Here is a 12933-nt window from a genome sequence, read left to right as displayed (position 1 = left end):
GTCATTTTTTATTTGTAGTTCACTGCTGCTATTTGAGTTTGTATATTGTTACTTTGTCATTTTGAGATAGTGAGTGGAGCTGTAGGCACTAGAAAATGGAGTGCCAAGAGGAGAAATCTGACATACTCTTCTGTTTGTATTTAGGTGAGGGCTGACTGCAGCGAAGGCAGCGAGAAATATTTGTGCCCTGTATGGGGATAATACCACTGGACAGAGCATGAGAAGAAAATGATTTTCTCATTTTGAGGAGGATCACTGTGACTCTCCACATTCAGGAAGACCTTTGGGATTTGATGAATATCGTTTAAACATATTGATCCATAATTATCCACATCAGTGTACTTGAGAAGAGGCAATTAGATGAACTGTGACCATTCCACCATCAAGCAACAGTTGCATGTCATGGGGAAGGTTCAAAAATTAGGTGTATGGGTACTGCATGCTCTAAGCCAAAATCACGAAATTCAGCAGCTGGCCATATGTGCATCTCTGCTTGCTCATAAACAACTCCAGCTATCCCTATCCAGTAACAAAAATGGCTCTGAGCACTATGGGACTCAACATCTTAGGTCATAGTCCCCTAGAACTTATAACTACTTAAACCTAACTAACCTAAGGACATCCCACACATCCATGCCCGAGGCAGGATTCGAACCTGCGACCGTAGCAGTCCCGCGGTTCCGGACTGCAGCGCCAGAACCCTATCCAGTATCCTAATTGGTGACAATAAATTGTGTCTTTATACTAACATAATGAAAAGAAAGGAATGACTGAGCCCAAACAAAACAGCAATTCCCTGTACAAAGACCTGCCCCCATCCACAAAAGATAATGTTATGCACCTAGTGAAACAGCGCTGGATTGGTGCACTACGAATTGCTTCCCCAAGTTGTCACCATTGCTGCTGATATTTACTCTCAACAGCTGAGACATCTTGTAGATGCAATCTAAGAATAACGGCCAGAATGACTGCGAGAACTGATGGTACTCCACGACAGTCCCTATCCACATTCTGCTAGACTGACAAAAAGCACTATACAGGAGTTGGTTGGGAAGTCATTCTGCATACACCTTATTCACCCGATTTTGTGTCCTCAGAGTTTCACCTTTTCTGCTCTCTATTGAATAATGTTCAAGGAACTTCCTTTCCGGATGAAAGTGCGCTCCGAAGATGGCGCGATGAGTTCTTTGCCTCATAACGACAGGATTTCTACAGTTGCATAATACAAAAGTTATTCTAGCATTGACAGATTGTTGTAAATAGTGAAGTGGTATGTATTACTGATGACTCAAGTCTCTCTTATGTGTATCTATTGTGTTTATTAAACTTATCGAGAAATGCTACATATGTAGGTACCAACCCACCATCTCCACTAAAGAATTCATCTAGAGAACAGAAACATTTTTCAAGCAAGAACTCCTTTAGCTTACATTTAAATGGTACATTATTGCCTCATAGACACTCAATAATACTTGGAAATGTGTTGAAGACTGTATATATTGCTGTGTCGGCAAGGCAACCCAACTGTGTAAGTCAAGTTGCAGATGTGGCACAATATAGTCAGCCGGGACAGGGTAGCCATAGAAGTGTATGTGTGATATGTTTGTGTACTCTTTAGTCCTGAAGAAGGATTCACCCAAAATATAGTAAAGTTCTGTTTTATTTATGTATCTTTTCATGACACAGCATCTCTGTTTTTCGGTTGATTGTTACCTCTACTTCTTAATTTTTTTATTTCAAGAATGTGTAACACAGAACAACACAAACAGAGATGGAGAAAACAATGCAACAAATAAAATATCTTTACATTATACAAATCCACAATTAAAGAGAAACACTGAACTTACTTCCGTGAGTAACAATAGTCAGGCAAAGAATTTCTCTTGTTTTCTCTATGACCAGGACTCAAGACTTCTACCAGAAATGTCGGCATGGGACTGCCTCTGTCTGAAGCTCTTTCAATGCTGCCAGTTGATACTTTTCCTGCACTGCTTTTGCTTGTCACACTGGGGTTTGATGGGATTCTGTAATTTTTACAATAATATTCAAACTTACTAAATTATAACATTTTACAAGGTGTTACTTCGATCATTCAAGTGTTGAAAGATTGAACACATGATATGGAAAGAAACTAAATACAACAAAAAACAACTATAGTAAATATCAACTATGTGGGGTTACAGACACAGACACACACACACACACACACACACACACACACACATACACACACACAACAAAATCTTAAAATGGAGACTCCAGATTGGAATATCAACAATATAAGGAAAAGACAGATTGCTACTCACCACAAAGGTGACACATTAAGTTGCAGACAGGCACAACGAAAAGAGTGTTACACATTTAGCTTTGAGCCAAAGCCTTTTTCAGAAAAAGAAATGCACACATCATTCACACAAGCAACCACACCTCATGCATACATGACCGTCATCTTCAGCAGCTCAGACCAGAATGCACAAAATCTTAATAGTTACAAGTAAAAAAGGATAACGAGACTGAAGATTGATCTTGCATCAATTTTCATCCTCTTTAAGGATACAGGGTACTTTTCTGACTCAATATTACATAAAAATCAACACCTATTTCTTTGGGGCACTGTTTATAATGTACATGTTTTACAGATTTTTGGTTGATATCAGGTAATGCAGCACACTTTTTACACAAATTAGAAGTATTTCGAATATATTTGAACCAGCTTAGACTTATTAAAAAAAATAACAAAAAATGGATGTAATTTTTTTCCAAAATGCTTCCTCAAATTGAGGTACCATTTAATCCAATGTTACACATTAGAAGATCAAATTTTTACCAGATATGCATGACATGATGACTGAGGTACTAGACCTATTTAATTCCCCCATTATGCATATTACAAGGATAAAAAAATACATCTTACATTTTAATTTTTATAATTTTTTCCCTAATAAAAATTTTATTTTTTCTATAATTTAGTTGATTCTGTAATAAAGTTTAGGTCTACTAGATAAGTATGGACTATCGCAGGCTACAGAAAAAAATTAGAGCAATGCTTTATAAACTTTGGAAATATTCGTACCTGAATTCTCAAAAATACAACTTGCAGGAAATTGTGAATGAAGATATAAGTCCAATTAAACTGTGCCTCAGAACATTTCTGAAGCACAGTCTTCATCCTGCAGCATTTCTTCATCTTCAAGCTTCCTCTTGGCATTCCTTTTAGCACTTCCTGCTTCTTTCGTAACTTGAAGAGCAAATCTTTCAGCTTCATGCCCTCGTTGTCTGTCACATGTGAGCAGGACTTCCAACCTTCCTATCACTCCATCATTGAAAAATATCACTGCATCTAGTACACCAACTTTCAATGTATTTAGTCCTACAAAAACATTCTTGTGTCATCTTTCCCATATGCAATGGTTGAAACTTTCATTTGCATTGTGAGTGCCCCCATGAAGACATTTACTCCGCAAAACAGGGTCACTTAGGTCTCTAAAAATTGGTTTTATTTCATTCCTAACAGGCTCGGGAAGACAATGCTTATGATGGTATATCTGACCACTTTCTTTTGCCTTTTGGTAACCACACCAAGTATCAGCTCCTTTAGAGCAAAATCCATTAACAGGGTGGTCATCTATGGACAACCTATCAAAAGTAGGTGGCCCATACAGCTTTTCTCATTGGTGTAACATCATTCAGATGTGCAGTTCGTCTAATGGCCAGTCCATAATAACTCTGAAGAAGGTCTATTTCAGTTTCTGTCAATCTGCCTCGGCCAGACAGAGATTTTCCATCAGATAGCAACTTTCCTTTCATTTCTCTTCATAGCTTCCTCAATCTAGCACCCATCCACTTTTTCAAATGTTCTTTTTCAAATGTTCCAGTTTTGTTACCACGATATCACCATAAACATTGAACTCATTAATTTTATTGAAAGCTTTAGAGTCCCCATTGCCTAGGTGCATCATATTTCTAACATTATAAAAGGGCACTGACCTCTGAAATATGTTTAGAGCTCCATCACACTCCATACCTCCACTGTAACCATCATAATTCTTAGAACACTGATGTTCAATACGTCCTTCAGTGTTACCACGGCAGGTGTGGCAGTACTTAGATAAGCACTCAACATCAACAACTTTTCCATTCTCCAGAGAAGTAGCACTTGCAACACCATTCACGGAACGATGTCCTCGATGTTGCCATGTCCCATCAAGTGCAACAGTAATGTCCCCGGTTCCACTAATATTTACAGTTTCTTCTACTGCACATTTCATAGATGCTTTAGACACAATCATCAAGGTGCCTAAAAGTATTTTTATGTACTTGCTGGAGAAAGAGGAGGAGGGTCCATCAAACCACAAAATGTTTGATCAGCCTTTTTTCCTTTTCCTATTGCACGAATTGCATACACTAACTTCAAATTCACATCATATGAATTATGCACAATGTTTGAAGTCATTTTCGAGGTAGATTTATTGCAGGATCTACAAAAAACAACAAATTTTGACGCTAAACCCTTCCTGCTACTCTGTTGTTCAGTTATTTCCAGACAGCCTACACCAACACATTGCTTACATTTCGCCACTTCCTTTATCAAAGAAGATAAGATGCCCACATCATCATCATCACCAACACCAACAACAACAACAACAACAAATCCGCTACAAACAGCATCACTGTTAATGAAAAAATTTGAATCACCACGAGGCGTACCATGTGGGAGTTTCTTCCCAGAAGAACTGATACATAGGTAACTTTCAGCAGTGTGGCTTGCTTTGTTTGTTAACTGGTTACCACAGAATTTCCTTTTATTTAATTTCTTGATGCGTGTTCATATTTATTGCACACTAAAGGATGTGTACTTCCACAAATATATGTAGCATTTTGGCAACAAACATTTAGTAAGATCTGAACAAACTGCTTCAGCGAAACAAAAGTAAATACTAGCAAAGATAATAATTTACAGACACTAGAAAACTGCACTGTTACCAACATATACAATGAATCATATGTATAATCACTAGAAACAGAAAGTTCACAGTTCTTTTTAAATAATACTGATTTCTGTGACAGAAATAAAGGGGGTGTGGCGGCATACATGACCGTAACTTTAAAATTTGGTACATATTTTTCATTTGAAACCCTATAATGTATATATCAATGTAATCAGGAAAGACTATAGAATTTAATAAAGTCATAAAAAATTTCAATTTTTCCACTATTCATAAGTACCCTGTACCCTTAATGGAGTCCCAGTTTTCATTCATCTATCACATTCTTTACTTAATTTTATATTTGTAAATAAGTCAGAATTTGGAGAACTTAAAAGTACACAACAAACCATCTATACACATTCTATCTCAGTATTTTATTTTCGACACCTTGCAGATTTATTGGTTATTTTTCCATGAATGCTCTTAAAATGTAATATAGATGCTACAATCTGAAAGATACAGAACTTAAATCTACCGTGTTACTGCTCCTAGACTCCATGAAGCTTGTCATCAGGCTCGTGAGCACACGTTCAGTTGTGCACATTTTAAGAAGCTTATGTGAATGCGCAACTCGTGTGACGTAATAGCCTTACTGGCCAAATACATACAGATTTGACAAACAATGTGTAGGTTCATGATGTGCACAGCTCGCCCTTGCCACTCAACTACAAGTTTACATCTGTGCCGCCAGGTGGTCGCACACTGCAGCAGACTTTTATCCCCGTTCACTCAGAATAAATCTTGCTGGATGATATGTGCTAATACACTCACTATACACTCTAGTAAAATTGGATCAGATGTCAGCATATGTTAAAGTTGTACTGACAGTAAACCTATTTTGTTGGTTTCTGAATGAGTTACAGTATATTAAGTTAAAAATTTTATCATACAGTAAGGCATTTGAGGTACTGAGAATCATAAGGGCCTAAAGCACATCACCACTGATTGTGAGATTGTAGCATTTATTCATGCTTCTGAAATCCGTTGATCTTATGATGAGTCAGGTTTATCTGTGCTATAAGCCCACATTGTATACACGAAAATTCACAAAAAACTTTATCACTGGTTTCTGTGATATTCACTTAAATGTGGGATCGACAGTGGTGCACTTTAGGCCCTTATGGATCTCGGCACCTCTTTTGTAGTTGAGTCAAGTGTACATGTTGGTAGACATTACTACTTCAGTTTAATCATTTCCACAAACAGCACTGTGTGTTTGCAGTTAGTTGTTTACTACGCAGGAATCGACTTTCATGGGCAATGTTAACATGAACTATGCTTAATCTATTTTAAATACTAACAGAAAAGTGAAGCTATGAGGACAGGTCGTGAGTCGTGCTTGTGTAGCGCAGTTGGTAGAGCACTTGCCTGCGAAAGGCAAAGGTTCCAAGATCGAGTCTCGGTCCAGCACACAGCTTTAATCTGCCAGGAAGTTTCAAATCGGCGCAAAGCGAAAATTTTATTCTGGGAACAGAAAAGTAATTTACCAGGAAAAGTTAGCCGCAGAGGAGCTAGGGCTTCTGCGAATAGATCCTTCAATTGAGATAATGACGAATACAAATAAGCTTGACTACAAGCGCACATTTAATAAGGAGGTGTACAGTTAGCACAAGTTGTTGTGTGGGCGCAGCATAAGAATATCTTATTTTCAGCATGGAAGTAAATTCATGAACTCGTATATCTATTAGGGATCTTATACATTTGTTTGAAAAAATGGAAAAGCACAAAAACTCTCACTTACACAAAAATGCAAAATTGAGAGCTGCGAAAGCTTACACATAATTCTGTTATTGCCCTAAACTGTACTTACTTATGTACAAAACAACAAAATTACACAAAAACAATCCTTTCATCAGATAAGTTACGCATCTTATTATCATCATCATCATCATCATCATCATCATCACTACTACTTTTCTTGCTAATATTATTATTGGTGGTGCCTTTAGTTGCATTGTTGATAAGCATAACTGTTATACAGCAGATGCTATTAATTTCACACCCTCAAATTTATTTGAATCTAAAAATCTGTGAACATTCATAATGTATATTCACAAGCTGCCACTGATCCAACTCCTTGTACTAACTCAGATCTGAAACATCACTGTTTCTCACAAACTCCTCCAAGCTTGTAATATTCCAGAAGGATATTCAATTGTCAATAGCTTTCACTGCCATTAACATGCACATTACATTTATTAGCTGTACCAGCACTTACAAGAAACTGATCAACTGAGCTCCTCTCAAGCTCAGAACTTGTGCGTAACTAAATGAGTATCACCTCTCCAACGATTTCAATAAGCCAGTTAAACTGTGACGTCACTACAACAAATCATATGCAGCCCCTATTTCTTCCATGCCACAGTTTTTTCAAGACTTCCACCAGGTAAGCTGGCAATGGCTAATAATCACATACTGACACGTCCTGTTTTAGCAGGTGTGTGTTATCGGAACCAGGCTGCCACATCATATCTAGGAGAAGACCTTGAATAGGCGACTGTCCAAGTATGCCAAGTGCTGTTGGTAAGCAGGGTGCACTCAGCCCTTGCAAGCCAATTGAGGAGCTATTTGACTGAGAAATAGTGGCTCTGGTCACAAAAACTGACAATGGCTGGGGGAGCAGTGTGCTGACCACATGCTCATCCATATCCGCACCAAGTGATGCATATCGGCTGAGGACGACAGGGCAGTCAGTTAGTATCATTGGGCCTTTCAAGGCCTGTTCAGACAGTTTTGTTTTACTTTAGTAAAATAGGAAAGCATGAGAACCTGTTCATTATGAATATCACCAGTTTCACAAAACTTTTAATTCCTTCTTCAGACTTTGTTAATAATTTCACAATGTAACAGAACAATGACTCCCTCTTCCCCTCCCCAATCCCCAAAAAAATAAAATAATAAATTAAGAATTTTGTGGGTTACTTCTCTTTTTGTTTATTTTACAACAACTTAAAACAGCCAGAAATTCAATGTTTACTATGGAATTTTTCTCTAGACACAACTGCAATTTTCACCAGTTCCAATTATGACCTTTTGTGGTGGAGAGGGCAGCAAGAAAACAATTGCACTCTCAGTGATAGACTGCAGAATACAACCAACTGCACTGGAATGTCTTATACTTCTACTTCTGAAAATCATTACCCTTTGGAAGACGAGAGAGGTAACTTCAATCAATCATTCAACAGCAATGCTGAAATTTGAAGAGAGATAAGTTCATTAGGAAATTTTTACCGTATTCTCTGATTTTCTTTTTTTCGTGGGAATGTTCCACCCTCACAGCACGAATAGCCAATGTTCATGTCATCATTTCCTCTATATCCTGGATGTGAATGAGCTGGCAATACTGGTCGTGGTTTATAAGGAAGATCTACAGATGGAGAGTGAGTGTGATGAAAACCCTGTCGAAGCACATTAAAAAATACGTATTACATAAAGGAATGGAATAAATGCACAACTTTCCAAAGTTTTTACCTTTGTTAATTCATATAAGTTCTGAGCGTATAACAAACTACTTCACAAACAATAAAAACAGCAACAATGAGGATCCTTTTTCTAAAAGTGAACACAGTGTTCGTGTAAAATGCAGCTACAAGTAACTTATGCATAAGGAAAAGAGCGTCTCAGTTTCTTTCTCAGCTAAATTATATGAGGTTAAAATTAAAATACACTCAGGAATAAAATTCAACACACATCAACTTGTGAGCAACATCAACCATATGAACAAAAGGTGCTTACCTGTGATGGTGGAGCATATGAAGGTTCAAAGCAATATGATCTCATATCTGTCATTCCAATAGATTCACCACTCTGGGATGAAGGAAGCAATGTTGGAGATGGGTATCTGTTGGCAGTTGATTCTGTATGGGGATGTGGATGATGATGTGCAACTGGATACGGGTTAAACGGATATGACCTAACAGCACCATACAACTGGGAATGTATACGGCTGTGGGAATCTTCACTGTCACTTGGTGGATACTTTTTCTTCTTCACATAATATTCCATCACCTCTTTCCCCACATTCCCAGATTTCACAGACAAATCAATGCTAGCATCTGATGGTCCCCTAATCCTATCATTTTTTTCACAGAGTATCTCCTTAAATGGAGCAGGAGTAAATGATTTCTGACCTGAAAGCAGCTGACTTGATTTACTGTAGTGAATATTTGCATTGTCAGGAGAATTTGCTTTGTAATTGGAAGAACCAGCAGTGCAAGAGGCTGTCCTTTCATGGGAGGTGTCTGCTGGTGGACAACAGTATTTTGGTGGATCATTCAACAGTGCAGCGAGAGGTAACCTTTCTTTATGTCTTCGAGGATGAAGAATAGTGCCTGTGGTATGCTCAATAATGGGGCCATTTCGAGCTTTTGGCCAAGTTCCTCCATTACGTTCAGCATCTTTACCCGCACGTCGCCTGCTACGTTTTAATGTCACTGGCTTTCCGTGGTAACTTTCAATGACGGAATCCAGTTCTGCCAGTGCATCATCTTGCTCTCGCTCAAAAGTATTGGGGGACTGATTCTGGCGATGCTTTTTCTCATCAGGCAAGTCGTGATTCCTGTCTTTGGCATGTTTTCGGCCTCTGACCATGTCAATAGTTTCTCGTACCATATCCCAAGCCCTAGAATTTCCTCCTTTCTCCACAGGAGAAGGAGTCACCTTGTACACAGCTTTCTCTCCTATCCCAAAAGTAGTATTTATATACCTCCTGTCTGACACAAAATCTTCGCCCTGAGATGGATTTGTCACATAAAGTTTTTCTCCTTCAGTCTGGCAACAGCGATTTACCATCTTCTGTGCATTACTGGGGGATTCCTTTAATGCTCTGGATGATGAATTAGATGAACCAAAATACCCTCTCTCTTCTTCAATACTCAGCATGTGACCACATGAGTGAGAACAATTCACAGATGATAAGGCCTTCAATGTTGTTATGGTGATGATATCTGTAGGTTCATCCAATATGGCCATCGCTTCAAGAGCACTTTTAAAGCCATCCATTGTCTTGTTATTAATCTGAAAGAAAATTGACCCTCCATCAACATGCCAAATTGTGAAACATAGAAAAGTGTACAAAGCAGTAACACACACACGAAAAAGACAATTCCAAAACAATATTAAAACACACAAAAATAAACAAGATACACTAAAAGCATTATTTGTCACAACAGTAGGCAGGAGAGATGCTGATTTTAATGTCTGCCTGTTTTAAGCTTTTTTCTTTTTTTTAAATTTTAAGTGGCATTTGTTTGCTTGAAAGCACTCTTTGATATCTGTACACTATATGCATTTGCTACTTCTGCTCCACAAACTTTAAACAATCAGATCCAAGTTACAGAAACTTTTCCACACAGAATTTATACACAACAAAACATAAAGCTTAAAGAAAATGCATCAAAAGAACAAAATGGACGACCTGCAACTAATTCACATTATTCCATGCTGGTAATCACTAGAATACACATCACTTCAAAGATATACACAGGCCTAAACAATGCAACATAATAAATTTACTGTGCACAACCCACATCAGCTAAACACCACATCAGTGATTCACAAGCATGAATTCTCTTAATGATTTTCACCACCATTCCACAAGAGATCAGCACATGACAGCAAAGAGGATGTAAGTTTGGCTGTTGCACACACAAGGCAGCAAAACATCTGACGTCTGAAATTCACGGCCCGAAGAAGTTATTCTGAACTCAAATGAAGGAACTATAAATATTTGTGGACTTTCTTCTCTGCTCTGATGATACCATTTTACTTGCTAAGTCAATGTGTGTGATTGTAAGAGACTTCAGACTGTACCAACAACAATGATGAGACACAAATGTTATATTGATCTATAGTTGCTGCTCTTCTTCACTTTGAAGGACATAGAACTTTTCTCCAGAGTCAGTACACTCAAGAAACTAGAAGGATATAAATCTATGACTGTGCCATTAATATACTTACACTGAGCACTCTGTCTCCAACAGCTAAGTTTCCCTCTTTTGCTGCTACAGAGCCGGGTGTAATTTTGCATATGTAAATACCAGTTTCCAACGTGAGGCCATGGTCTGTCATATTCAACTGCAACTTCAAGAGAAAATTTTTGCTTTACTTTCAAGTGCTTAATATCAACAGTGGAAAATCCAGGATGGAATGTAACAATATAATGAAAAGGATAGCTGCTACTCACCATACAGCAGAGATGCTGAGTCACAGAAAGGCACAACAGAAAGACTGGTGGAAAGTTGGCTTTTCACCAACAACGCCTTTGTCAAAAATAGACAACATACACACATGCACACACTCATGCAAATGCAACTGACACACACACACACACACATCACCACACTCTCTCGCAGCTCGCAACTATCCTTTTCATTATATTGGTACATAATATCAACAGTGTGATACCAGCGTTGTTCACTTGTGTAACAGTGTTGTTCACTTGTGTAACTTTACTGTGCTACTACCGTACCAATCAATAATGAAGCAGAGAACACAGAGAAACAAAGTATTAAAACAGTAAATAAGACACACCTGTGTTGTGTACAGACAGCGGCCCCCAATTCGTCTTCGCCGCACCACCATGCTGGCAATGCCACCACTTGAGCGTACTGTCTCAACCACCATACGCTTGCTTACATTGCTGCAGTCCAAGTTATTAACACGACTGATACAGTCATGTACTCTGTGAAAAAAATCTTTATATGAGATTTGCAGCTCTTGTATACCATATGCAAAGATCAATCTCCAGAAAGTCTCAGTGTAAACTGGGAAAATTTTCATGAGAATAATATAAGTCAAACATGTACTACTGGAAACAAATTCATTAAACACACAGCAATTAACTTTCCTGAAACTATCAATGTCCATCATTAAACTGAAACTCCAAAGCAAAGATTCAAAATTCAGAGCGCGCTCTCTCTCTCTCTCTCTCTCTCTCTCTCTCTCTCTCTCTCTCTCTCTGTGTGTGTGTGGGGGGGGGGGGCGGGCATTAAATACACTTTCTCTTCCCTGAAGCTCGACTGAGGTTGTGGCTATGTCAGACAGATTGTATGTGAAGAATAAAGAATTAAGGAGGGGGGAGGGAGGCAGCTGGAAAGAGAGACTGAGAGCTGACAGCTGAAAGGGAGAGGCAGAAGGGAACAGGATATGAAAGCAGCCTGGTGAGTCTACTGTGATATATACAGAGGAAATTGCATGTGGTAACAGTGAAGTGTAGGTACTCCCAATGTCTGCCACATGATAATGGGAAAACCCAAGTATGAGGCTTCTCGATGCAGCCATCCTGCATACCTTTATTAGTCCTGCCACCGGCATATTATATCCTATAATAAGTAGGAACAAGTGTGATAATTAACCTGTCAAGTATCAACTCCACCTGAACTTCTGCATAGCCTTTTATGTGTGAAAAACTACTAATCAACTGTTCCCTGAAGCATATGCTCTTGGACACAGCTTGGAAGTTGCTAAAGTTGACCATCTAGTGACTTAACATACTGCTGGACATAAAATATTTAATATCAATGTCTGCTTCACAATCTGTGCAATCTGTAACCACCACACCAAAAAAAAAAAAAACGGATACTCACATACTTTGAGTACTACAGCAACTTTATTACCCTGCATGAGTGTAGGCCCACCACCAATCCCACAATCCTATCCAGTACTGTTGCTGCCTCTCCCTTCCAGCCATCAGCCCCTGTTTCCCTCCACTCTTCCCTTCCCTCCTTCCTTCTCTGATCTTATCTCCCAGAGACAGCCCTTGCCACCAGTTGGGCTACAGTGATGAGACAACATAGTTGGCTGTAGCAATGTGGTTTGGTGAGATCGTGTGTGTGTGTGTGTGTGTGTGTGTGTGTGTGTGTGTGTGTGTGTGTGTGCGCGCGTGTGGGGGGGGCAGGAGGGGCAGCAGAGGGAGTAGGGGGGGGGGGCAGCAGGGGAGGGGGGG

The 12933-nt window shown here is 38.9% G+C and overlaps 1 protein-coding gene across 1 annotated transcript in view; it reads right to left on the bottom strand.

The window, feature by feature from the left end:
- LOC124595256 (disks large homolog 5) overlaps positions 1–12933 on the bottom strand; it is a 172063-nt gene that overhangs the window by 80924 nt on the left and 78206 nt on the right. Inside the window, exons 13-17 of the mRNA XM_047133923.1 lie at positions 11520–11670; positions 10947–11069; positions 8724–10004; positions 8220–8386; positions 1848–2024 (exon numbers count right to left, since the gene is read on the bottom strand). Of these exons, the coding sequence (XP_046989879.1) occupies positions 1848–2024; positions 8220–8386; positions 8724–10004; positions 10947–11069; positions 11520–11670 (1899 nt within the window). The remainder of the gene's footprint in view (positions 1–1847; positions 2025–8219; positions 8387–8723; positions 10005–10946; positions 11070–11519; positions 11671–12933) is intronic.

Source organism: Schistocerca americana, chromosome 2, assembly GCF_021461395.2.
Source record: "Schistocerca americana isolate TAMUIC-IGC-003095 chromosome 2, iqSchAmer2.1, whole genome shotgun sequence".
Taxonomy (NCBI): Eukaryota; Metazoa; Arthropoda; class Insecta; order Orthoptera; family Acrididae; genus Schistocerca; species Schistocerca americana.
This window is presented reverse-complemented; position numbering and strand designations above follow the sequence as displayed.